The sequence below is a fragment of the Cucumis melo genome, chromosome 3, assembly GCF_025177605.1.
Source record: "Cucumis melo cultivar AY chromosome 3, USDA_Cmelo_AY_1.0, whole genome shotgun sequence".
Classification (NCBI taxonomy): domain Eukaryota; kingdom Viridiplantae; phylum Streptophyta; class Magnoliopsida; order Cucurbitales; family Cucurbitaceae; genus Cucumis; species Cucumis melo.
In genome coordinates this window covers 25,267,644-25,292,605 of record NC_066859.1, presented here as the reverse complement: position 1 = coordinate 25,292,605, position 24,962 = coordinate 25,267,644, and the positions used below count along the sequence as shown (strand labels likewise).

The following is a 24,962-nucleotide window of genomic DNA, read 5'->3' as shown; positions in this document are numbered from 1 at the left end:
AATGATCTTGGTTCACGATTGTTTAGAAAAACTACACACACATGTATGTCTGGTGTTGATATTACCTACACGATCGTATATAATAATTGTTTAGAAGAAGAATTACATAAGCAAGTATCGCTGATTACGTGCTAACTGAAGTATTTTTGGTGTCTACCATCGTGGACTTGTGGGTTTTTTTCATTTTTGAAATTATTCTATAAAGTCTAAATATTTGGTCGATTTGTTATATTTTTTTGGGGAAAAAACCATATATACATATATATATATATATATATATATATATATCAACAAAGCCTAACCAAAAAGAAAATCACATGAATTTGGTTGCTATTCATATCATTGCTTCAAAAACCAAAACACTGTAAACACCTAGAACTTCTCAAATGGAAACAGTTTTCTTTCATTACTATGGAAAACATCACATGACATCTATCCTACAATCAAACTAACCAAGCTCTTAAATATTAAATTATTCTAAAATTATTTGGGTTAAAGACCTACGAGCCTGGTAGAATGAAGGGTTTGGAAAAACCCCCAGTAAAACCCGAAAACCAAACCCGAACATAATCACCTATAACTCTTGTGGAGCCATAGCAATGGGAACGACAAACAAGAATGACGATTCAGAAGGTATATGTAGACATGAAGCTGGAATAAGCAATGACATCCACCCAATCTGGGAAAAGACTTTTCAACCTCTTTACTTCATTTGTCAACTTTTGATCCAATACAGCAATGTCGATTCTCAATTTTTCCTGACTTTTAGCCTGCATGTAAGAGAAAGCTGTGCTTGAGTCTCATATACGAGTCAATCAACTTTCACTTGATGGCTCCTTATGGAGCACTGTTGTATTAAACAAGTTTCGTTCGATATCATGTTCGTCTTCAGAATGTAAGCAAGATCGTGCAGCTAGTTAAGAAGAAAATATTTACGTGCAGGTAGAAGGTGGCTAATTATGAAGTACTGATGAATTTGCTTATAGCGAGAGTTTCTCAATTAGAACGAGTGATGTTAAACTATAAAGAATGAAATTGAATACTATGATATATGGGGTTGTAGTTTGTACCTCAAGCCAGAATGTCCAGTTTTCATCACTGGCTCCGCTAAGTCTACATATGTAAGAGGGTGGCCCTCCAGCGAGTTTCTCGGGTGCTGTTCCAATTATATAAAGGGCAACAATTAATGTCAGAAAAGAAAATGGACATAAGATGCAATACAAGGTGTCCCGAAACTGACCTGAAAGCTTATTGTCTGCAAATGACCAATTTGATAAAGGCCCAGTGATGTTGAGAACTGTGACCCAAACCTCCTCCACGGAACTAAAAGAAGGATCGGCCGTCAGAAACAAAACAGACATTAATATCAAAAGAACTAACACGCTTAATCCATCTCGATGGTACTATGGACAGATTTTGTTCTTGCTAATTTATATACGAACACAGATTCCCGATCCAGTATGATATGGAGCTCTCTGTGCTGATATGGATTTTCTATATTGGTTCTAAAAGTAAGGAGACTAAGAAATAAACAACTTTTTTCAATTATTTCAGTTCATTCATGTAAGAAAAAGAAAATAAATAAGCAACACATTGATGGGATTGTGCATAAATATATTTGTCCTAGGGTCAGCTAATATAATGTGGCACATATCAACCACGTAAATTAATAGTTCAAATTAATAAATGGGGCCTGCTTCTTCCAGCCTGGGATAACAAAAGAGTTGAGTAGCTTACCCTAGAGAAAGTTCCAAGTAAACCCTTCGAGTTCCATCGTCTGAAATTGTTTGTGGCTTACTGTCAATCAAATAAGGGAAATGAAAATCTTTTGTTGAAGTTGATTCTTTGGCAGGGAACTTCAAACTTCTTGAGAACATGAAGGAAACTGGAAAAAGTGCCTGTGCAAGGAAAACAGCTCCAAAATTTCATAGTGCTCACATCACATCAATTGTTTCTTTTTTTAGGAAAGCTCACATCAATCCTAAGGTCTAGGTCTGCAAACAATTTCATTTCTTGAATTTCTTCAAATCCGTGTTTAAAATAAATGTATGAAAACTACAGTTTAGTAACGACAAACCAAAAGAGTTACATAAAGGCTTTCAAGTGGGATAAAACGGAAGAGAGAACACAGTAACAACAACGTTGAAAGAATACATTAAAATAAAAGGTATGAAAAATGTAGACCAGTTGATATTAGAATACATTAAATCCAGGACAAAAGATGAACCTACTGAAGAAAGATATCAGACCAATCATGACTTATGCATTCAGCAAGCTCAGGTGTGCAGTTACTACTTGAAAAGCAATACAAAGCAACTGAAATGTCATATACTAGGACAATTGAAGACATCTCTTGATGGAATAACTTTATTTCTGAACATGGACGCCTTACTATTTCTAACTTGAAAGCTAATCTGAGTCATTCGCATGAATACAATCCAGATTGGGTAACACATCTTCGTGAGATGCAATCTCAGTTACTTGAAGTGGGAAAAAAAACTACAGCCAGTTCAAGCAAAGTTTATGGCCTCATTATAAATGAATCTATAAGTTTTATGGATTACACTTCGAATTTAAAAATGAAAATGGGCCTAATAAGGCATATTGCCACACCTATAGAAGCACATGCAGAAAGATGATGAAGAGAACCTACTAGTCCAAAATCCAATTTAAGATAAAGGTATTGAACATGTTGAAATCAACAAACATTTAAGCAAACTAGAACGATTTTGGCCTAGAACTTTGGGTGCCCAATTTATATTAGCACGTTGGCTTTTAGAGATTATGGTCCAGCTTGAAAACAAAGGTTGTCTTATGTATACTCATTTATTTATTTACAATAATGGGTTGGTTCTTTTCTTCTACTTCTAATGTAAAAGAGCTCAAAAGATCAGTTCAAATCCTTCCTGACGTACAGTAGCTTCGTGCATCTTATTATTTACCCTACAACAGCTTAATTTCAGAATAGAGTATCTTATTCTATCAAGAATTTATCACTTTACAATAGAATTTCTCACTTTACCTTGTTGACTTTAACTATAATGAGCCTCCTCGTATCCTATACACCCAACATTCTATAACAAGGTTCAATAAATTAATTCCATTCTACTGCATCTCTAAACAGTGAGATCCAGCCAAACTCCCAAATTTAAGTTTCACCCAAAAAAATGTAAACAGAAATCAATTTAGTTACTTAATAGATGGAAAAAATGATACCCCCAAGCATCAGTGAACGAACTTCAGAGGGTTTGAATCAATCTAATTTCGATATAAATTCAGACATCTAAAAGATAAACTCCTGAAAAAACAGAGGATAGTACTGATTTCTATTGTACAGCCACATACCAGCCAGTTCTCTTGGCCAGACAAATTTGCGCTTTCAAAAGTCAGATGAGAAGCAGTCTGTAATTCATTTGCCACATCAGGAGCATGTTTGAAAAGAAAGCGTAAAGAATTAGAATCCACCACAGAGAGTTCATAACTGGAATCCTCAAGACGATTTGGACCTGTGACAAATTTTAGTGCTTACTCAGAGAACTAGAAGCAATAATTTCTTGTCAATAAACCACTTAAAAGAGGAAAAATATCCTACTCAAAGAGTGTGATTTATACTTATAGATTGCTGTTATTTATAAATTAGGTAACAAGTTTTGTTGAAGTATATAAACTTCTTGGACTTGTTCTCTTAACATCTACAACATTCAAGCAAAGCAACATAGGTCAAATTAGAAAGTACAGGGGACTAAAGAACTTAAGTACTACAATGAGAACCGGCTAATGAAATGGGAAATGAAGGAGTAGTCTCCAGCTCCCAAAAATTTGAACACATACACATACTGTGAGTAAGTTATAGTGAAGAAAAAAAATGCACTAGATATGGTAGGAGATTTTCCTATACTTCGGAGTACGAGTGCTACTCGAGTTCATTCTTAGTATCCATAGAGTGAACGGGGGGAAATATTTTGTTCAAGAGTACTAGAAGTTTTCCCTATTATAGTCTAGGTCTACACTATTGGTCATTGCATAGTTGCAGTTCATGAAAATTCTACAAGAACACATGTGTGCAGTCAGATTTTGTCATTGATCATTAGTCTTAATACCTGAAGTACGGTATGTTTGCTGAAGAACTACCCTCTTTGGAGCAGCCATACTATAGGGAAAGAATTGAGAGGAAACAGCCAACCCAACTACAATAATCTGCAACAAGAATTGCAAGATGGATGACCTAGCTAACCAGTGTCCACAAACAGGAATCAGAGGGCCAATGCACAAACTAGTCACAACCCCAATAGTAGCTGCCACTACAATATCTGGAATGAAATACCCTGCATGAATATTCGATCACTATAAAATTTTCCATTTTCAATTGATAATTAGGATAACCGGAGAAATTTGAGAATGCATCTTTAGAATATCATAGTAGAAAAATTCCAGATAATCAGAAATTAATTTACAAGATAAGATGTCAATATATACAGAAAATGAATAAGATGGCAAGTGCTATAGCATTCCTGATCGTCCAGATCCCAACCCAAACACACACCCCAGCAGAGACAAAAAAGTACTAAAAGAAACATAAATAGAAGTTACAGATGACCATCCAATAACGTCTAATGCTGCCACATGCAAAATATTTGTCAAAGCATATAAATATTGAGAAAATAACAATATGAAGACTCCAGGTAGGGAATTACAGAAATGTGAATTTCAAAAAAGGCTGTTTATAAATTATAAGAATGGTGTATCTGAAGACAGCGCTCTCATTTGATCATCATTTTACAATGTTTTTCCCGCTAAACATGTGAAGAGGTGAGGCATATCTCAGTTAATAAGATATGAAACTGTTGATTGGGCATCAGACATAGAATTCCCAAAAGCCTTTGTGCAGAAAAACTGTTGTGGTCAGCAAAGCAACAGAAATGAAAAGGAGAAGCTGAACTAGATATTGGATGGAAAAGGTACTGGTTCAGGATACTAACCATATGGAGGTGGAATTGAGCCCATCATGCCTGTCTTCTCAATTATAAATTGAGCAAGGAAGCCTCCAAAATAAACAGAGTACGCAAGGTATGGAACCATTGGTAACACATAAAACAATATTGACCTAAAGGATAAAATTCAATCAGACTTCGATGTTCAAGGGGAAATTTTTATTCAAGAGATAAAAGACATGGAATAAAACCAACGGATTCATCAGCTATGTTCGAATAAGAAATGGAAGAAAGAGAACATATCTATCAGCTAAGAATATAATAATAAATTGGTTTGAAATTAAATGAATTTGATCGGTATCAATAAATTGAAACAAGCAAATGAACCCAGAATGAAACGTGCCTAAAAATATCTAAATTCATACCTGCATCCATTATACCATTCACAAGGGTGCATCTGTTGACTATTAAACCGTAGATACTATTACTCCCGACATGTGAAACGTGCACATGAGTTTAGGGTATAGTTCAGGTCAAAACACACTCGGACATTTTGGATGCCACAAAAAATGAAGAAAATTTATTAACATTTATAGAACACTCAGGAAGATATGACAATTGGTAAGGCCTCTTTTTGTTGGTGTAGATGATAAAGATATATGAAGAGGCTCATTTTCGTTTAAAAAAAAATGATAAAGATATACAGGATTTTGCAAAAGATTGTCAAAATTGAACATCATAATTTGTTAGATTTGTTTTTAACCATCAACTGCATGTACGCAATAGATATTAGATCAAAAGATGCTTGTAAAAATTTGTTATGAAGAGTGGGTGGGAAAGGGTGAAGGTAGATTGAAATAGTTGACTTAGAATTGAGTTAGCGAGAATGCTTGAGAGAGAGGGTACAAGTACCTCATGTTACTTGAGTTATCTTGTGCTTATTGACTGTATTTTGTTCATTACAAGTCCTAGTATTTTGAACAGCAACGAATAAGTGTCTCCAGATCATTGTAATTTTTTTAGATATTTCAGGTCAACAGACTCATACTGATTTCTTTGATAAGAACATAATGCATACTAATCAAGTTAAGATTCTGTTCATTTATTATTACCTATTCGACAGGAAAATCATTATAAACGCATGTTATATTCAAATGATTAGGAAACCATCAAGTAGAAACCTTTTGCTTAGAAATCACATCATTAGCATCTACAAGTCATAATTAAGAACCGGAATGTGCAAATTACAACCTGAGAGACCTGTGGCCATAATACTTGGCTGCCATGGAAAATGACAACCAGGCACCTAGCATAGAAATGCATGCAAAGAAGGTCAAGAAGCCACCACTAAGCCCTGCTAAAAGATACGCCTGCATTTAATAAACTGCTTTGAGCAATCAAATCTTTGAAACTAAGGATTAAATAACAATAGCTATAATAACAAATTAACAATAACATTAATACTAATTCTTCCACTACACAGCCGCTCATTATGGTGAAGTGATTATCTTATAGACCATAAGGTCCATATCCCTCAACATACCATTGTCAAACTGGAAAAGAATCCAAATGCGCCCCAAAACCTTGCTTCATCAGACAACACCTGTAAGATTAAAATGAAATTAGAGCTCAAAAATTCATACGGAGTATTTGATGTTAGAATAATTAATACATACATTGTATCCCAAGAAGGGTTGTTTGGCACATCAACTTCATAATTTGGAGTTAAATAACTCGTCTTCAATGGTAAACACTATTGAAGATTACACATTTATCGAGAAACTCCATCTTGCAACTCTGTACCCTAAACACAAACTGAAACTTCAAACTTCCTAACTCAACTGAGTGCCCCAAACACCCCTAATCTTTTAAAATTGTCTTGTCTTAGAAACAAAATGAGCAATGGGCATTCTAAAGATTGCACATATGGTACAATGCTTTTCAGTTCAGCTAAAAGAAATAAAGACAGATGGTGGACCAAATTGTCAAATTTTATTGAATTCTTAGCTTGATGGTCTAGTGGCATTTTTTAGAGCAAACTGAACAAAACTTGCATTCTGTATTCAATCATGGAACAAGGGCTCACCATATAGGCATGCATACTTTAAGTGCACGTATATCTATATATTACCCTCCATAGCAATAAACTTTCTAGAAAGCACCCCTTCCCAACGAATCCCTGATGTAATCACATCAAGACGGAATCAAGAAATTTAGAGAAGTTTTTGCATTGAAGAATATCCTCTTTTTGATGAATCAAACTGCTTTCATTGAGAAAGAATGAAAGAATATTCTTCTTGCATTGAAGAATATCCTATAGTGTAAACAGATAAGTTATGTAATCCCATGAAGTAAACAACTAGTGAGATATATCTTCTTAAGGATACAGACACCAGTTGACACTTGTTTCATACAGTTTCATTAGCTGTACAGTTCACATTTGCTGAAGTAATGCAATAGATAAACTTAAAATAAATGTTTTAAAGAAAAAAGAAGTGTATTTGCTTCGCTGAGTCTGATATAAAACTAAAAAAAGACCTAGAGTAAACTGCATATCACACTTCTTTCTTTTTTCCTTTTCTTTTTCAAGACTAATGTATGATCATTACAAGCATCTTAGAACTCTAACTAGCTCTCACTGACGCAGGAAATGTGGAGCATTTAACCACAATTTAAAAACAAATAATTTAGTGGAAAGAATTACTAAAATATCTCATCAATTGTTAGCCTGATATTTATATGATGATAAGGTCTAATGAAGGTAAAATTTCACCTCTTTTGAGGCCTGATGAACTGGAACATCACGGGAGAGAGGAAAGCAACTCCAAAAAGTTCTTGGAATCAGAAGACCAACTAGTGAGCAGGGCATGAACATTAAATAAGCCAAGTATGGATGTGAAAACCTGCATTCAAGTTCAAAATGCCATGGGAGTATAAAAATAAGTTCAAAATGTCATGGGACTATGGGAGTATATACATTGTTTCAGTGTCATCAAATCAGATTATGGCCATCAGAAAGTTGCTCCATGAGTTATTTGTGCTCCTTTAATACCATAGCAACAGTAGTGAAATTTAATTATACCACTTGTTGACAGATCAAACAATCATACATATGAATCTGAATGTGTGTATTAATAAAAGATATCGATAGAAGCTAACAGCTAAGTAAGAGAAACACTCACCAGTGCATGGAAAAGTTGATGAATAGCAATCTTAGAATGGAAAACATAATTGGAGAAACAATTGCAAGAAAAACCCCCAAGGCATGCAACAGAAAACCTGAAGATCAAAAAATCCACATGGCTGACTGAATGAGCACAAGTTTTGCATGCTTCCAACATAAACTATAAATTTTATGCAAAATGAAAAACCAGTTGATGCAAAATGAAAAATCAAAACATGTTGACCTAGAGTAGAAAAGCAAAGCAGAGAAGAAGTTGAGGAAGATTTTTTAATAAAAACATGTGAGCAGAAATTTTTTACCTTTAGTCAAATCAGAAAATGTTGCCAAGCATGAAGTCATGCTAAATTTCCGTAAGTTCAAAAGGCATGGCATTACTACGAAGACAGCTAATGGAACTCTGTGAAGTATCAGAGCTAGTCTTCTAGAATAAAAGACCTAAAATTCATGGCTAGTAATAGCAATCATTAAGTTCATACTTGTAAAATAATGAAAGTGTAAATATATTCAAAGCATACCATAAACCATGAGAGGTAATCAAAGAAAATAGCCCCATCGTCTTTTTCCTGATGGATAGTAATTTCAGAAGATGCTGGCTTATAAAAGTTTTGAAGCATCGAAGAATTCGTAAAGCCCTTTATTATGCTGAACAAATTTTCTCCTCGTGCTTGGACGCTTCCAGGTCTATAAGCAATTCAATGTCTCAGAAAAAATTGAAGTACAAAAATATTTGAAAATCCAAATCATGTATCTGTACCAAAACAGCAGATGTAATGCATACAATAGTCTCTCCACTGTATCATATGAGGTATGGTAAAAGTAACCGCCAAAAAGGAAGATAATATCTAGGCCAGGTATGTTGCCATGATCCTGAGAAAATATCCTGTAATCTGTATCTCCGGGAATAACTGGAAAAACGTCCTGCATACCAATTAGAAAATCCGATAAACAGTATAAAGATTAAAAAACAAAATAAAATACAGCCGTTTATAACTGGATGCACAGCCTCAAAAACAAAGGAAGATATTCGATCTAGTTGTTAAAATATGAAAATAATAGCATCGCTTTAACAGAGTAATTATGAAGATGTCTACAGATGAAAACAAACAGGTAAATCGTACTCTGAAAGTAAAATTCTCTTTCACAATACAAAAAAAACAAAACTGGAGAAGAATAATAGATCAAGAAGAATACCTGAGCAGCACTATGAGCCATGGGGTACACAGCAGACTGAGCATAAACACGTGAAGGCCAAGAGCCAGGTCCAGATTGACAAACTAAATCTATTAATAAAAAATGACCAAATTAGAGGACAAATTATGTGGTATAACATACAAGATATATTGAAATTTAGTTCTTTTTTACTAGAAAAAGGTTAAGTTTCTCTCTCTTTCTCTCTGTTTTTTTTTTAAATTGTAAACTAAACTTTCAGTCAGGAAATGCAAAGAGTCAATACATGCTTCACATCATCATCGATGTCAACAAGGATCATTCTAACAATCTTGAGGATCCAAATATTTCGTAGACAACACATAATTCAAACAACGTTTCCATTGTGTTTTATGCAAGTACACTATTTTCTTCAAGTTCAATTGCTGAAGAAAGTAAACCCATAGCCCATTTTCTTGAAATTTGTAGCATATCCATGAACAGACAAGATTTCAGGGTTTCTAGTACCAAGATCGATATGGATTATTATTACCTAAACCCCCAGTACCAGATGCTTCAACATTTACAAAAGCTCCAATTGTATCATGCCATCTATGTTTCTCCATAAATCCATGTGCACCCTAAAACGTTATACAGAATTTGTCAAATGCTTGCTGTCAACAAGAGAATTTCGTAAATTGCCAAACCAAGACAGAAGGATTTTTCAAAACTATCAATACTAACATCTGAAAAAAGACAGAGCCCTACATGAACTGCAGCACATGTTTAAAACAAATTCAAATCAAAATGCGTTGAAACAGACATCCCTTTGCCACATCTAAACAAGAAAACATAGAAAGAAGAGAAAGAAACTATTCTCTCTTGTATTATCCCTACATCTAAAGCACAAATTATAATCATGAAGGCTGCCGCACAATAAAATAATAAGGAAAGTTATAGTTTATTTTTCAGTATGAACAAAATTCTGAATGCCTACCAACATAAACAGCTCTTCTGCACCGTTGAAAAGAAAAATGACGGGACGAGGAGGAACCCATCCAGAGTCTACAATAAGTCTAGCAACTTCTAACATCGATGCTGTAACAGTGAAATACATGATAAAAGAGACTCATAATCAATTAAAAGAATGCTAAGTTGCTCTTCTTTGACTAAGGTTTTTCAGTACCCACCAACACATGTGCCACAGTCACCAGCACCCGGCGATCCAAGTGGACTATCAAAATGGCCATTTATTAGAACTGATGGGTCGGTGTCTTGTGAGTCAGCTGATGAAATTCTGTAATCCATCAAGCGTGGAGTCATAGTAAATTAGCAATAAGCTATGCTTTGTTATTTGAAAGTTGAAACACGAACAAAAAACATGAATGCTGGATCCCACATCAATTATAAGCTCAATAAAATTAAATATCAAATCTACCTCATTAAGATATTAGTGTGGTTTCGATATCCAAAAGATATGCTGTGGCCCAGAAACATCATACTAAAGGAACCATCAACAACCGTTTCCTCGATTTCGATTCTGAGTAATAAACAACTTCAGCAATACAGCAATCAAACTTCAACAAACAGGAACCGCATGCAAGTGTGACATAGAGGACCATTTCGTCAATTTAAAACAACAGAAAAAATGTTAAAATCAAACAGCTTCATTCATCGAGACGAAAAACTACACTGACCGAAAATTCTCACTAGCACGCTCCTTCATCGTCTCCAACTGCCCTTTTATATACCGAGCAGCTTCTTTAATGCCAGAACGACCCTCCTACAAAGAAAAGAAACACCAATAAACTCAAAAGAAAATTTTTACAAACACATTAAGCAGTTTTCATCTTTAGCACGCAAATTATCATATGAAATGCAGTTTCATGGTAGAACCCAAGTGAAATGCATGCGAAAGCTAGCATACCTGGCGACCGTCGATCTCTTGAGACAAAATTCGTACATGCTCAACCGCTCTGGCTTCAGAGAACTGATGAAGAGGCGCATCAATAGCGAGAGGCTTAATAAACTTCATGTGAACAATGGAGTGAACCAACATCGACATGAGACCATACATAACGGCTAAACAGAGCAATAGCTTAAAGCCAGTTGCATCATCGGAATTGAATCTTAACGCCATCTTCAAAGGCTCGACGATCTGAAATCTCAACTTCCAAAAATGGCGCGACGATGTCAATGAAAGTGAAGTATTTTGTATAATCCAATTCTTTTGCTTGCCTTTTCTATTTATATACGACAAGATGATTAAGAAGAAGGTTAAGTGCTAATCATCGATTAAGCCCCTGGTAAACGGCGAGTTAAAGAAAATGGATGGTTGGAAACGACGTCGTAATGGTGGGAATAGGGAAAGGCATTAAGCAATCCTGTGTTATGCTTGTGTTTTGGTTATGTGTGTTGATTTAATCGTAGCCGTTTAAATGAAATTTTTCTAGACGGTTGGGTGATTGATAGAGATGTACGTACAAGAAAATAATCAAAATATTTACAAAGGTAGTATAATTTTATAATTTTTCGATAATATATATTAATAATTATGGATATATATTTTTATCGATGTTTGTTAGTAATATTGATGAACATTGATAAAAGTCTATAGATGTTTATCAATATCGATCATTAATGTATTATAAAAATATGTTTAATTTATCGATATTTATGCTATTTAAAATATTTTTTCTCTAAGATATTCTATCAAATTCAACTTGACATTTACATTAATTTTTCCCTTTTTTTAATTTAATATTTGAACATGGATAAATAGATATTTTATCGTAACATATAAAATTGATACGGATAGATATAAATTTTTTATAATGTAGCGTATAAACTTTGACAACATATTATATTAAAAAAAAACAATAGTAATAAATATTGAAACATTGTTAAGGTAAAGATAACAAAAATGATAAAATCTTCTTTTTTGTCGAGGGAATAATAATAAAATGTTAAATTGTTTATAAACAACTTATTTATTCATTTAATTTTTATTTATATATTTTTCTATGTTAATAGCTTTTTTTTAGAGATATTCGTGAATGTAGCATCAACGTTTTCATTAAATTAAGATATTGAGATTTTCATCGATATTGATATTTAAACATTTGCTATAATTGTTTTATATTAATTAGGAGAATAAAAAATGTGGGACCTACGTCTATACGATTAATTGTGTTTATCACAAAGAATCAATCGTAGCTTGAGTTTCACTCTCTCATATGTTAAAAAAGCATACCTTAAATTTTTATTACAAAGAAGTCGTTGATCCCATTATTATTACCACACTTTCTGTTTGACTTACTTTTTCACCATTTGCCCTTTTCATGTGTATTTATTTAGCCTTTAAAATCATATTTTGATTCATAATTGAATGTGCATATTATATTAAAAACCATATTTACAATAATAATGAGAATCGAGCTAAGTTGTCGAGTGAAGCTAGAAGTATTTGAACTCGAGACTTTTTATCTTTAGGTACATACAAATGTCAGTTAAGTTTAACTCGTGTTAGTCTTGTAGTTATTTATTTTTTTGATAAGAGTTTCATTTAGTTGCATACATACTCAAAAAGTGCTTTTCTATCTTATCAATTATCATAGTCTTCTTAGCGTTCAAATCCAATATATATATATATATATCGATTTAGTATTCAATGTATTTGCTTCTTGCAAACATCATTTTCAATTTAATGCACTCTTTAAATCGTTTTTCACTACAATAGTGATTTATTTGCATTTTCTTAAACATTTATTATTGTCTACATATTTTTTTTTTATATCCACATTTTTCTTCGCAAATTTTAATTTTTTGAACATTTTTATGCATTCTCACGCACCTTTTTTTGTTATTATGGATAACAAAAAAAAAAATGAAACTGTTTACAAAATATAGCAAAAAGAAAAACTTAAATGATGAATTTTGATATATTTTATCGATGGTTTTAATATATTGCTATTTTTGAAAATATCTATTTTTCCTACATTTTCTCATCCTTGAGGTGGAAAGTCCGAACTCTCCAACCCAATTTTTGTACTAAACAACCATTTACTTTCAAAAGTCTGATTTTTATTTTACACGAACCTATTGGCGAATAATTTTGGACATTTCAAAATAAAAGTAGACCTTGTTGCATAAAAGTATATCTTATTTATAACACAAGCTAAAAAAAGGCCCATGCTTGAAAAGACTAGAAATTCCCAAACCTCACAACCCAAAACAAAACCAAACGGTTGACAAAATTTATTCTCAACTTTTGTTGCGAAATATTGGGTTGAAATCATCAGCATATGTCTCCACCTTCAATCGTTGCGGTTATCAATGATAGCTTATATCATTGATACCATGTTATTGATGATCTCACCAATATTAACTAGTGTAGCTTATATCACTAATATGATGCTATCAGTGATATTTTGTATCACACTCGTAACATGCTATTAGTGATATTTTTTATCGCACTAATAACATGCTATCAGTGATATTTTTATCACATCTAAACACATACTATGATGTCTTCTTTAATTTATAACATGCTATTGGTGATACGAGAATTTCCCACAAAATTTATAGAACACAACCACTATTTTATGTTTACAAATTTTATAAATAATATTACAACAACAATCAATTAACACGTGAAAGCACATAGCCAGACACCACTGTAATTATAAAGGTTTTCTAGTACTATAGCTGCATGGGTAAATAAATGAATCAACTTGATGGAACATAATAAACTAGATTAGTAGTTCAACAACCAAAACAACTAATGTGAATCACACCATCCATCAATCGTATACTACACTAAGAAAAACCCACATGTAATAAGAAAAAGTTAAATAAAAAATAAAGTTATCAACTCGCTAATTAGTCAATTATACATAGTTATGAATTAATCATATTATAAACATTAATCTCAATTTAAGCATCAAACTAAGAGAAAATTAGCGGATTGCATGAGAATAAGGAAATATCACAACGAACATTGTACGTATTGAATTATGATTTTGCTGTTGCTTCTACTCTATAATTTTTTTTTTTTATCGTTCAAAACATAACAATCTAAATACAAAAACATATGGTAATGAGGCCCATAAACGTCGCCATTATGATTGTTTTGACAAATTTGGTTGAAGATGATAAAGAAAAACTTTGGATTTAAAAAAGATTAAACAAATTTTATTTTGATCCCAATTTTTGGGTCAAACTTAACATACAATTATCTAAAATTAATAATAGAAAAAAAAAAAATTATTCATTTCGTCTCTTCAACGCAACGGAGGCCACCCAGGAACGAACCACCCGTGGCTACAACTTTTAAGAATTCGGTTTACACAGAAATTCCGGCAGAAGATCTCTTGCTCCGGCAATGTATTCAAAAGCTATCTTCTTCCTCATTTTCTCTGTCATCTTCTTCATTTCTTGCTCAATCCTCGTCGGAACCGTCGACATCAGATCCTACTTCTTCCCTCTTCTTCAGTCTCAGCCAATTTCCCCCTTCCCTTGTGCCACCGACCCTCCTCTCAGAGTCTACATGTACGACCTTCCCCGTCGTTTCAATGTCGGCATACTTAATCGCCGGAACTTGGACCAGACTCCTGTCACCGCCTCCACTTGGCCTTCCTGGCCCAGAAACTCGGGATTGAAGCGGCAGCATAGCGTGGAGTACTGGATGATGGGTTCGCTTTTACATGAAGCTACTGGCGATGGCAGAGATGCGGTTAGAGTTATGGATCCGGAGAATGCCGATGCCTTCTTTGTGCCGTTTTTCTCTTCCTTGAGTTTTAATTCACACGGACGTAATATGACCGATCCGGCTACGGAGGTGGATCACCAATTGCAGGTACCTTGCAGTTGATAATATAGTTTTAAGTTCGTAGTTCTTTTTGAATTCTGTAATTTCATATTGGCTTCTTGTTTAGACCTTGGCTATGTTTTCTCTATCTCACTTCATATCCTTGGGTCTTGGAGGGATTTTCCGTGCGGGATTCTATTATGATCCTCGAATTCAGCGAATGCTTTTAGCCTATAGTCTCTAGTAGGTTTTAAATTGATATTCCTACGTTTAGCTAATTCTTTTGCAATTCTTGGACTGGGGTTCTTTTTCCCATCAACACAGTTCTTGGACTGTGATGATTTTCAACTCGTTCATTTAGCGCTTTGGTTGACTGTTTGATGGTGGGTAAAGAGGATGTAAAGAGGGGAAAGTAATGTCGTATGCTTAGAATTGAATTTGAACCGGTTAAACAATCTTAGACTGAGTGGAATGCAGATCCAGGGAAAAACATGTTAGTTTAATGTAAATCTCGTGGTTACAACTGCGAGTCTTTGCCACATTCCTACTTGTTATTAATCTATTGCAGTAGCCGAATTGTGGTAGTTGACTTGTAATGAAGGATCTACAAATCCACTATTTAGGAAAACTATTCATCTGATCATGATATCGTCCTATATTTTGGTACACTCCATCGGTTGGTAAATGAAGATTAGGTTCCATCCATTGTTATTCTGCCAAAGAAACATGGGTTTCAGTTCTTATTCTTATCTTAAATTTATAAATATGGCTCGACTTTTATTTGTATTCTTCTGATTGTCAGCAACTAATTTGTCTTGGTATTAGGGTTCTTTTATTTGAAATTTTATTTTCTCAGTTTTGAAAGTATTGAAGAGAAAGTTATATGAATTTTTCTTTGTTGTGTAATATAGATAAAGTGAACTATACTTCACTCAAGTGATAGGCTTTGATCATTTGACTAATGTTTCCTCAGATTGATCTCATGAAATTCTTGAGCGAATCCAAGTACTGGCAGAGGTCTAAAGGCAAAGACCATGTCATTCCCATGACACATCCTAATGCTTTCAGATTTCTCCGAAACCAGGTGAATGCCTCAATTCAAATTGTTGTGGATTTTGGTCGCTATCCAAAAACCATGTCGAATTTGGGCAAAGACGTGGTAGCACCATATGTGCATGTTGTGAGTTCTTTCATTGACGACGACCCTCCAGACCCATTTGAGTCTCGCCCAACACTTCTCTTCTTTCAGGGAAAGACATTCAGAAAAGATGTAAGTTGACTAAAGTTTCATGACCGATTAAATTCTAAAATCTGGATTATTTTTCATGGAAGTAGAACTCTGTTGATGTGGAGTTGTTTATAACTGAATGTTATTAACACTTTTCAGGATGGCATTATTCGTGTCAAACTAGCAAAGATATTAGATGGTTATGACGACGTTCACTATGAACGTAGTGCTGCAACAGAGAAAAGCATAAAAACGGTACGGTTTATATGCAGTTACCTTTTTGCTAAATAGTTTCAATTTGACTATTTTATTGGGAAAACTTTGTGCATTCTACTCTGCTGCTTTAAATTTTGTAAGCTATATCATATACCTTGACCAGACCAAAGCAAACATCAAAACCTATTTCTTATTTTGTTTTATTTTATATTTTTGTATGTTTTGAATCAAAATCCCATAATCCTCCTGTCATCTAAAAGTAGTGCATAGATACTCATGAAAACTTACAAGTTGGTTTCTCCTTGGGGTAGTTTTGGATGGTAAGAAAAAATATTAGGGGTACAAGAAACGAGATAATTAATATGCATGTATTAATTTAACTTCTTAAATTTCGGTTACGGAACGAATGAACTTTTGAAGGAGAAAAGTTTATCTTCATATGGATACATCTTTTTAAGGATAATGGAAAAAAATCCAGTTTATCTCATTCTTCCATCTTCTTCTGATAACTCCAGTCTTCTCAAGGGATGCGATCGTCAAAGTTCTGTCTGCATCCCGCTGGAGACACTCCATCATCTTGCCGGCTATTTGATGCTATTGTAAGCCACTGTGTTCCCGTTATTGTAAGTGATCAAATAGAGCTGCCATACGAGGATGAAATCGACTACAGTCAATTCGCATTGTTTTTCTCCTTCGAAGAGGCACTGCAACCAGGTTACATGGTGGACAAACTCAGGGAATTTCCTAAAGAGAGATGGATTGAAATGTGGAAGAAGCTAAAGGAAATCTCCCATCACTATGAATTTCAGTACCCTCCAAAGAAAGAAGATGCTGTCAACATGTTATGGAGACAGGTGAAGCACAAGCTTCCTGCAGTTAAACTCACTGTTCACCGAAGCAGACGGTTGAAAGTTCCGGACTGGTGGCAAAGAAGATGAACACTGGAGTTGTATTTTTTGATCTAGTCCAGCATCTCTAAACTCTCACTTCCCCTAACAGTTCATATTGCACTTCTTGTCCTGGTTTGATACCAAATTAGGTACCACATTCTACTCACGGTTCCAATAGTTGATATTCCGTTGTTGTAATTTCACATTCACTTGAGTTCTCTAATTGTGGAGGCTTTGTACAGACATGTTGAGAATTTTTGAGGATTGTCTTTTGGGCTGCCTGTCTGTAATAGGAATTCTTTGTAATTTCATTGCTTGGATCGTGTTATTATCATAAGATCCAAAAGGGGTTATTAGATAATTGTATTCTTGGAGTTATACAAAGTGAATTGGAATCTCTTGCTTAGATACAAAATGTTGGCATCATTATGCTGTTCTTTCTTTTCAAATCTTCATTTGCATTCTTATTGTGTTGTACTTCTGTCAATTTTATAATTGTTTTGTTAGATTTCACATAAATGGCTAAATGTAATTTTGATATTTGTTTTATTTTAATCCATTTAATTTCATTAGATCTTAAATTTAATTATTCAAAAACTTTGTTGGATTTTAACTCTATATTTTAATTTGTTTAATTTTATTAGATCTTAAATTTAATCACTAAAAGGATTTTTTTACGATGGGCAGTAAAAAGTTAAAATGGAACAAAATTCAACAATAAATTAATAAGATTTATTTTAAAAATAAGTTAATTGAAATTACAATCATTATTGATATTACACAATTGAAAGTAAAAAAAGATGTTAGAAATGTTTTTGTAGTTATTTGTTTTATTATTATTTATTAACTTTGAAGGAGTTTGAAACTTATTATAATAATACATATAAAACAAGTAACATGTGAGATGTCAAATAACTGATTTAAGTGTTAAACCATTTTATAAGTTCAAATAACAGCATGACGTATTTAGAGAAAAAAAAAAGAGAAGGGAAAGCAAAAGTATTTGGTATTTATTGTAGTAATTCCAACGTTCAAATCAGATGGTTGATAAACAACCAAAAGCAAAACTTACAATTTCAAACTAAATATATGCCTTCATAATTTTTAAATTTTTTTCTCAAATAGTTAAAACCATAATCGATTCAACTAGTAAAATTGAGAAATGGTCTCATTCCTATGAGTTATCTTGACACCTTCTCGATAGGCATAATATGATATGGATAATTACAAATATTAAAAGAAAAAAGAGTTTTCATAGAAGATTTCCATATAATTTATTTTATATATAATTAATGATTTAGTTATTACTTTAAAAAAAAATATTTGATTTTTCAATTTGGAATTATTGCCAAAATCTATTCTATTAATTATGCCATATTCCCACTCTTCATTTCTTCAATTTGGTTGCACTCATTTAAGATTCTCAATTTTACCCTTAATCAATTAAAAGTGCTTAATTAGATCATTTCTAATATAAAGTTTTGTTAATCATTGAATAATCTTTTCTTTTATGACATCCATATCACTACAACACAACACCCAATGCAACTCGGCACATGAACTCATGTGTTTGCATTTTTTCTTTTAAAAAAGCACAACCTCGAACTACCATATCCAAATATTCACACATATTAATAAAACAATACTTAAATAACTACTTTTCATGAAGAACATTTTCAACCATATAATATAACACAAATTTTAAATTATATAAACAATATAGGTAGATACCCCTAATAGAAATATTCAAGGTGTATTGATGTCATTGATAGAAAATTCTAGAATTGTCATCTTTCGTAAATATTTTGAATAGTTCTTGTTATTTACAATAAATTTTCTTTCGATACAAGGGTTCATAGCAAAATCTAAATAGAATAAGGATCAAATTGGGAAGAAAGTTGAAAAATTAAGAATTATGAAGTAAATATAATAGCGTAGATAATAGTTTGATCCGTTGGAGATAACAATGGAATAGAATACCCATTGAGGAAGCAAACATGTTATTTTGGTTTTGAGTTCTGTCTTTGAAGTTCTTGAAGCTGTGAAGTCACTAACGCCAATGTCTTTATCAATTTATTGAGTCCTTCACACTCTTCGTATCCCTAACCTTTTCTACTTCTTCTTCCACAAGATTAACTCTAATAAGAAACAAAGAGAATTTCTTTTTTATTAAAAAGGAGTTGAATATAAGATGTGGACAAAACAAAGCTACCATTAGAAAATTGAGGAAAGTAAAATCTTGATTAAGCAGCAAACAAATTTCCATATAATATAAGTTGGAATATAACCAACAGCATTTGTCTCACTAAAGTTATACTGTACTTGCATGTCTTAAGACTATGCTTTTACTTTTGAGCCTAAAATTTGTTGAGAACTTGACTTCAATTAAAAAGAAAAACATAAAAACAAAGACTTTAACAATCATTTTGTTTTTTTATTTTGAAATAAGTTTGTTTTCTTTCCATCTTTTACAAATAATGTGGTTGAATTCTTAAATTAAATTTCAAAAACAAAAACAAGCCTTTAAAAGCTACTTGTTTAGTTTTCAAATTTTGGTTTGGTTTTTTAAACCATTAATATAAAGTAAATAATAAAAGAAGAAATTTAAAGGTAAAAATAGTGTTTGTAGGCTTAATTTTCAAGACAAAAACCAAACACAAGATAGTTACCAAACAGAACCAAGATTAATAATTATCATAGATTGATCTAGTAGTAAATATATGGACATGATCTTGATGAAGATCTGACGTTAGGGATAGTTGCAAATATAGTAATTATATTCAAAATAATGAAGTATAGCAACATTTTAAAAAAATTGCAAATATAGCAAAATTTGTCAAAATCTGTCAATGAATGAATCTATCACTGATAGACCATGTAACAAATGTTGGTCTATCACTGATAAACCATAAGAATTTATCAATTATAGAACTCTATCACTGATAGATTTTGCTATATTTGCAATTTTTAAAAATATTACTATATATTTAATCGGTTATGACTCAATTTAAGATTGTCACTGTCCCTACCTAGGATTATAGTATTTTATGAATTTTATTGACACCCAAATGTTAATAGGGTCAAACAAATTGTTCGGTAAGATTTGTTGAGGTGTGGGCTGGACGCCAATGTAGATCAAAAGAAGGAAAAAAAATAAAACAAAGCTGTTATTTCGTTCATTTAAGGCTAATATTGTATACATAACCAAAAGGAGGGTTGCTTGAGAATCAAGTTCTGAAAAATCTTAGCACTCTGTTACACTTTTATTTGTTGTTGTTGTTATTATTTGGGGTGGGGGGATAGGCTGTTGTAGGAGGAGGAGAGTGTAAAAAGAGATGTAGGAGTTGAGAATAAGAGAGGTCATCTTATTAATGGAGGAAGACGGGGACTCGCTGTCTTAATGGTTAATAAAATGGAAGACGAAATGATAGAGGAGGGAGGAGGGAAAAGGAAAGGAAAGGATAAAGGTGAAGAGAGATAAATGGCGATCCTTTGAACTAAAGCATACACGAAACGCACTATACCCACCCTCTGTCACATACACCCTACGCTTGTCGTTTAAGCAAAAACTAAAACCCACCTCTCAATCTTTCTCTTCTCTCTCTCTTTCTCCAACCAACTTTTCAGTTGATTAACACAACCTTTCAAGGCTTGAGGTTTCGGAAAATACTCCATCTAAAGTTTCCAAGAAATGATGTCTTCATTCCAAACTCCAATTGGAATGCGAAGTTCAACTATGCTTGAAACTTCATGCGGATATCTACTTCAGGAGTTGCAGGCATGGATGTGGACTTTGTTTGTTCTTACACTATCTATTTATTAGTTGTATTAACTTAAGTAAACTAATGATAACAGATGATTTGGGACGAAGTGGGAGAAGATCAATTTGACAGAGAGAAGGTTCTTCTGGAATTGGAACAAGAGTGTTTAGAAGTTTACCGGAAAAAAGTTGATGGTGCAAATGTGTCTAGAGCTCGACTTCATCAGGAACTTGCAGAAGCTGAGGCTGAGTTTACGCATCTTCTGTTGTCCCTTGGAGAACGTTCTCTTCCTGGACGGGTATGCAATGATGATTATTCTCCAAACCAAACCTCTTCCATCAGTTCAAATCACTGCTTAAATTGTTAAACTATCACAATAATATCATAACATCAATCATTTTTACACGTAATTTGACGTGCTCAAGTTCTCACCCAATTGTATGTGTTGATTGGACGTGTCTGATCAGCCAGAAAAGATGACGGGAACTTTGAAAGAGCAGCTTGATTCAATAACTCCAGCTCTGAGGGAGATGCGGCTGAGAAAAGAGGAGAGGGTGAAACAGTTCAGGTCCGTACAAGGACAAATCCTCAAAATCTCTGCAGAAATAGGGGGCCAGTCAGAGTGTGATGATTCCTCGCCTGTTGTCATTGTGAATGAGAATGATCTTTCCCTTAATAAACTTGAGGAATATCAGAATGAGTTGCAAAGACTTCACAGTGAAAAGGTGCTAATTTGAGCCACATTTAATTAAGATTTTACTATAAATGGAAACACGCATACATGACATGGCACACACAACACAGAATGTTTCCAACTTCTAAGTTTGTATGCATAACCATTTTTCTCGTTTTTCTTTTTGATAGAATGAAAGGCTTCAGAGAGCGGGGAAATACATAGACACAGTCCACAAATTGTCTGCAACACTGGGGATGGATGCTTCCACGATTATCACCAAGATTCACCCAAGCTTGGACGACCCCTTTGGAAGATCAAAGAATATTAGCGACTCCGTTTTAGAAAAGCTTAAATGCACTGTGGAGTCTCTTAAGGAAGAAAAACAGCAACGACTTGAAAAGGTGATGAAACTTGTACTTGCCAAACGACATATTTATGCTACGTCCAAAAATAGAAAAAGTTCAACTGCTAGAGCTAAATCTGATCACTACCATAATTGTATGCGAGTAGGAAAGGCATAAAATTATCACAAACTTAACACGACTGTTACTGCAGTATAAATAAAGCACAATCATCAAAACTAAGTGAAACCAGCAGTCATCGTTTACCTACACGTAAACTGATGGTTTCAATCTTCAAATGCCAACTGCTCCAATACTGTAGAAAAAAACACTATTTAATAAATTGCTGCAATGTTTTCTGCAGCTTCACAATCTTGGGAAAGCATTGACAAACTTGTGGGATCTTATGGATTCACCTTACGGTGATCGCCGATTGTTTTCCCATGTAATTCGTCTATTATCAGTATCATCACCTGAAATATCTGAACCTGGGAGCCTCACGGTATATATAATCGAGCAGGTATTACCAACGTCTGGTATAGGTAAATGGAAAATTTACTGAATTAGGTGCTAATTACGTGAGATAAAATATTTCAAGGCTGAGGCTGAAGTCAGACGGCTTGATCAACTAAAAGCAAGCAAGATGAAAGAGCTGTTTATCAAGAAACAGAAGGATCTGGAAGATGTATGTAACAAATCGCACATGGAGATACCTTCAAGATCGGAAATGGAAAAAATAATAAATCTTATTAATTCTGGTACAGTGTGTAATGGCATCAATGTTAGAGAATATCACGTACTTTATACAAATCTATAATAATCCAGAAACTGACTTCTGTGTACTGTAAAAGGGGAAATTGACCATGCTAATCTCCTCGCAAGCATGGATGAACAGATATTAAGAGCAAAAGAAGAAGCATATAGCCGGAAGACTATAATGGAGAAAGTTGAGAAATGGATGTTAGCATGTGATGAAGAGCGCTGGTTGGAAGAATATAGCATGGTTGGTAACTTTCCTCTAAGCTATAGAAGACAATTACTTGATGCAATCTTAACCATAAATATTGGCTATAAACATGACCGAGCTTTCAGGATCAAAGTCGATACTCAGTCAGCAGAGGTGCTCACAAGAATCTCAGACGTGCAGAACGAGCAAGAATAGCAGTCAACAAAATTCCAGGTAATATCAGCAATAATTTCCATGAACTGCAAGGAAGGCTTTAAAGATGGGTTGTCTTAAATTGGCCAGACCATCTTTCAGTACAATATCTTTCCAGGCCAAAGAGATGTGAGCTTCTTGAAATTTGGACATATAACTAGGATTTTAAAATGACTTCACTATCTCTCTCCTCTTGAAAATGGACGTAAACTGCAGCATTGGTGGAATTGCTTCTGGAAAAGACTAAGAATTGGGAGGCAGAAAGAAGCAAAGTGTTCTTGTATGATGAGGTAAGCTATATAATTACCTGCAGCTATGTTGTCGCTGTGATGTGGTATTCTTTATCTGAGAAAATGATTCTAAATATTATAAATGATCTTCAAAAAACATCTAAAAGGGTCAGGTATTCAAGGTAGATAAAGAAAATTAAAGGCTTGCATAAACCAATTGAAGTACCTTCTTAGGCAATTTCAAATGAAACAGGTTTGGTAGATAAACAAGATCACCAAAACTTATGCATGTAGAGTATCCATGTCTTGTCCCTAAAATTAAGATCTAGTAGTTTTTCTTTGTTTATCCCACCTTGCCAAGAATACAAAGTTATCTGTTAATCATGAAAAAACATGTGTGCTATTTTCAGGTGCCTTTGCTAGCAATGTTGGAGGAATACAATGCCCTGAGACAGGAAAAGGAGGAGGAGAAGAGGAGACTAAGGGTAAGTTCAATGTTTCCCTGCAGCATACTTTTAAATATTAATCTTTAGAACTAAAGGATACAGTTGTAAAACCTATAGAATAGATCTACTCAAGTAAGGTCGCAGACTTTTAAATATGAATCTCAACATGGTGAAAGCGGATCTCTTGTTTCCCCCATACCCACATCACAAAATTTGATATACTCTTCTGCAAAAATATTTACCAGTTTTCTGTAGGTGGTTTGGTTTCGTGATGGTTTTTCTTTTTCCAGCAGGAGAAGAAAAAAGTGCAAACACAAGTTATAATCCAGCCAGATAACTTCTATGGACCGAGGCCAAGCACCAGCAGTCGGCGTCTTTCAAATGCTAGCATTAATGGGGGTCATAGCAATGCCATAGCTTTGAACAAAAGGATTTCTCTTGGAATCCAACAATTGGAATCAAACAGCATAAATTCATCAACTCAAGGCATTTCTATTTTGAAAGAAGGGAGAAAATCACCTGTACAAAATATAGCTCTTCGACACAACCTTGTTTCTCAGGTCAGAGATGAAACGGCTTCGGTGGTATCCACATTTTCTGGCCCAATATCTCCTTAGTTCACTGCATAAGTTCAAGTTCAAATGCCATTCAAAAAGATAATCCCACAGAATAAAGTTTGAGGGAACCATTCAAGCCTGCGAATAAGCTTATGTCTTAGTGGAAAATAGAGAGATACTCGAGTAATTATTCTGTCTGACTTTCTTTTTCATTTCAATTATTTTTCCTGTACAAACCTCAATCTAGGTCCACAAAATAATGCTTATACATAGAGAGTGAAAGTCAACCACCCTTCGTTTTGATTGTCCACGTTGTATCAAACTTCATCTCAACTGCATCAATTCAGTGTTCTAGTTTGAATTTTGTTCTACTTATGTGAAATTTAAA

General features: G+C 33.8%; 3 protein-coding genes and 1 long non-coding RNA gene across 7 annotated transcripts; 2 read left to right on the top strand and 2 right to left on the bottom strand.

Annotated features, from left to right (window-relative positions):
- Window positions 1–379: 379 nt before the first annotated feature.
- On the bottom strand, window positions 380–11,485 carry LOC103488498 (uncharacterized). 2 transcript variants are annotated; one of them, XM_008447276.3, is made up of 21 exons: window positions 11,189–11,485; window positions 10,959–11,044; window positions 10,700–10,801; window positions 10,452–10,558; window positions 10,259–10,359; window positions 9,815–9,902; window positions 9,307–9,395; window positions 8,894–9,033; window positions 8,631–8,796; window positions 8,415–8,550; window positions 8,114–8,210; window positions 7,705–7,834; window positions 6,475–6,534; window positions 6,183–6,301; window positions 4,980–5,104; window positions 4,101–4,325; window positions 3,346–3,506; window positions 1,738–1,898; window positions 1,241–1,323; window positions 1,071–1,156; window positions 380–770 (listed from the first exon to the last, which is right to left on the bottom strand). In XM_008447276.3, the coding sequence occupies exons 1-21, from the start codon at window positions 11,399–11,401 to the stop codon at window positions 627–629; spliced, it is 2,619 nt and encodes an 872-aa protein (XP_008445498.2). In that variant the 5' UTR covers window positions 11,402–11,485; the 3' UTR covers window positions 380–626. The 2 variants fall into 2 exon arrangements, with proteins under 2 accessions (XP_008445498.2, XP_008445499.2); XM_008447277.2 differs by having other exon boundaries at window positions 10,700–10,838; window positions 11,189–11,223.
- A 3,041-nt stretch (window positions 11,486–14,526) lies between these two features.
- Window positions 14,527–17,819, top strand: LOC103488499 (probable arabinosyltransferase ARAD1). Its single transcript, XM_008447278.3, has 4 exons — window positions 14,527–15,118; window positions 16,044–16,340; window positions 16,458–16,553; window positions 17,030–17,819. Exons 1-4 carry the CDS (start codon window positions 14,645–14,647, stop codon window positions 17,450–17,452), a joined length of 1,290 nt encoding a protein of 429 aa, XP_008445500.2. The 5' UTR covers window positions 14,527–14,644; the 3' UTR covers window positions 17,453–17,819.
- A 1,354-nt stretch (window positions 17,820–19,173) lies between these two features.
- LOC127148450 (uncharacterized) lies at window positions 19,174–21,461 on the bottom strand. Its single transcript, XR_007819446.1, has 2 exons — window positions 21,344–21,461; window positions 19,174–19,542 (listed from the first exon to the last, which is right to left on the bottom strand). It is a non-coding gene; the product is annotated as an uncharacterized LOC127148450 (long non-coding RNA).
- LOC103488500 (65-kDa microtubule-associated protein 8) lies at window positions 20,700–24,945 on the top strand. 3 transcript variants are annotated; one of them, XM_008447281.3, is made up of 11 exons: window positions 20,701–21,182; window positions 21,260–21,463; window positions 21,633–21,890; window positions 22,030–22,242; window positions 22,547–22,702; window positions 22,781–22,940; window positions 23,034–23,185; window positions 23,275–23,362; window positions 23,558–23,631; window positions 23,982–24,056; window positions 24,311–24,945. In XM_008447281.3, exons 1-11 carry the CDS (start codon window positions 21,096–21,098, stop codon window positions 24,632–24,634), a joined length of 1,791 nt encoding a protein of 596 aa, XP_008445503.2. In that variant the 5' UTR covers window positions 20,701–21,095; the 3' UTR covers window positions 24,635–24,945. The 3 variants fall into 3 exon arrangements, 2 of the variants coding, with proteins under 2 accessions (XP_008445503.2, XP_008445502.2); XM_008447280.3 differs by having other exon boundaries at window positions 20,702–21,182; window positions 24,308–24,945; XR_007819445.1 differs by lacking the exon at window positions 24,311–24,945 and having other exon boundaries at window positions 20,700–21,182; window positions 23,275–23,470; window positions 23,982–24,057.
- Window positions 24,946–24,962: the final 17 nt, after the last annotated feature.

Coding starts and splice junctions, on each gene's coding strand:
- LOC103488498 (XM_008447276.3), bottom strand. CDS start 11,401: ATGGCGTTAAGATTCAATTCCGATGATGCAACTGGCTTTAAGCTATTG. Junction 4,326..4,979: donor CTCAATTCCACCTCCATATG/GTTAGTATCCTG, acceptor ATATTCATGCAG/GGTATTTCATTCCAGATATT. Junction 1,324..1,737: donor TACTTGGAACTTTCTCTAGG/GTAAGCTACTCA, acceptor TCCTTCTTTTAG/TTCCGTGGAGGAGGTTTGGG.
- LOC103488499 (XM_008447278.3), top strand. CDS start 14,645: ATGTATTCAAAAGCTATCTTCTTCCTCATTTTCTCTGTCATCTTCTTC. Junction 16,341..16,457: donor GAAAGACATTCAGAAAAGAT/GTAAGTTGACTA, acceptor AACACTTTTCAG/GATGGCATTATTCGTGTCAA. Junction 16,554..17,029: donor CAGAGAAAAGCATAAAAACG/GTACGGTTTATA, acceptor TGATAACTCCAG/TCTTCTCAAGGGATGCGATC.
- LOC103488500 (XM_008447280.3), top strand. CDS start 21,096: ATGATGTCTTCATTCCAAACTCCAATTGGAATGCGAAGTTCAACTATG. Junction 21,464..21,632: donor AACGTTCTCTTCCTGGACGG/GTATGCAATGAT, acceptor GTGTCTGATCAG/CCAGAAAAGATGACGGGAAC. Junction 23,632..23,981: donor AAGTGTTCTTGTATGATGAG/GTAAGCTATATA, acceptor TGCTATTTTCAG/GTGCCTTTGCTAGCAATGTT.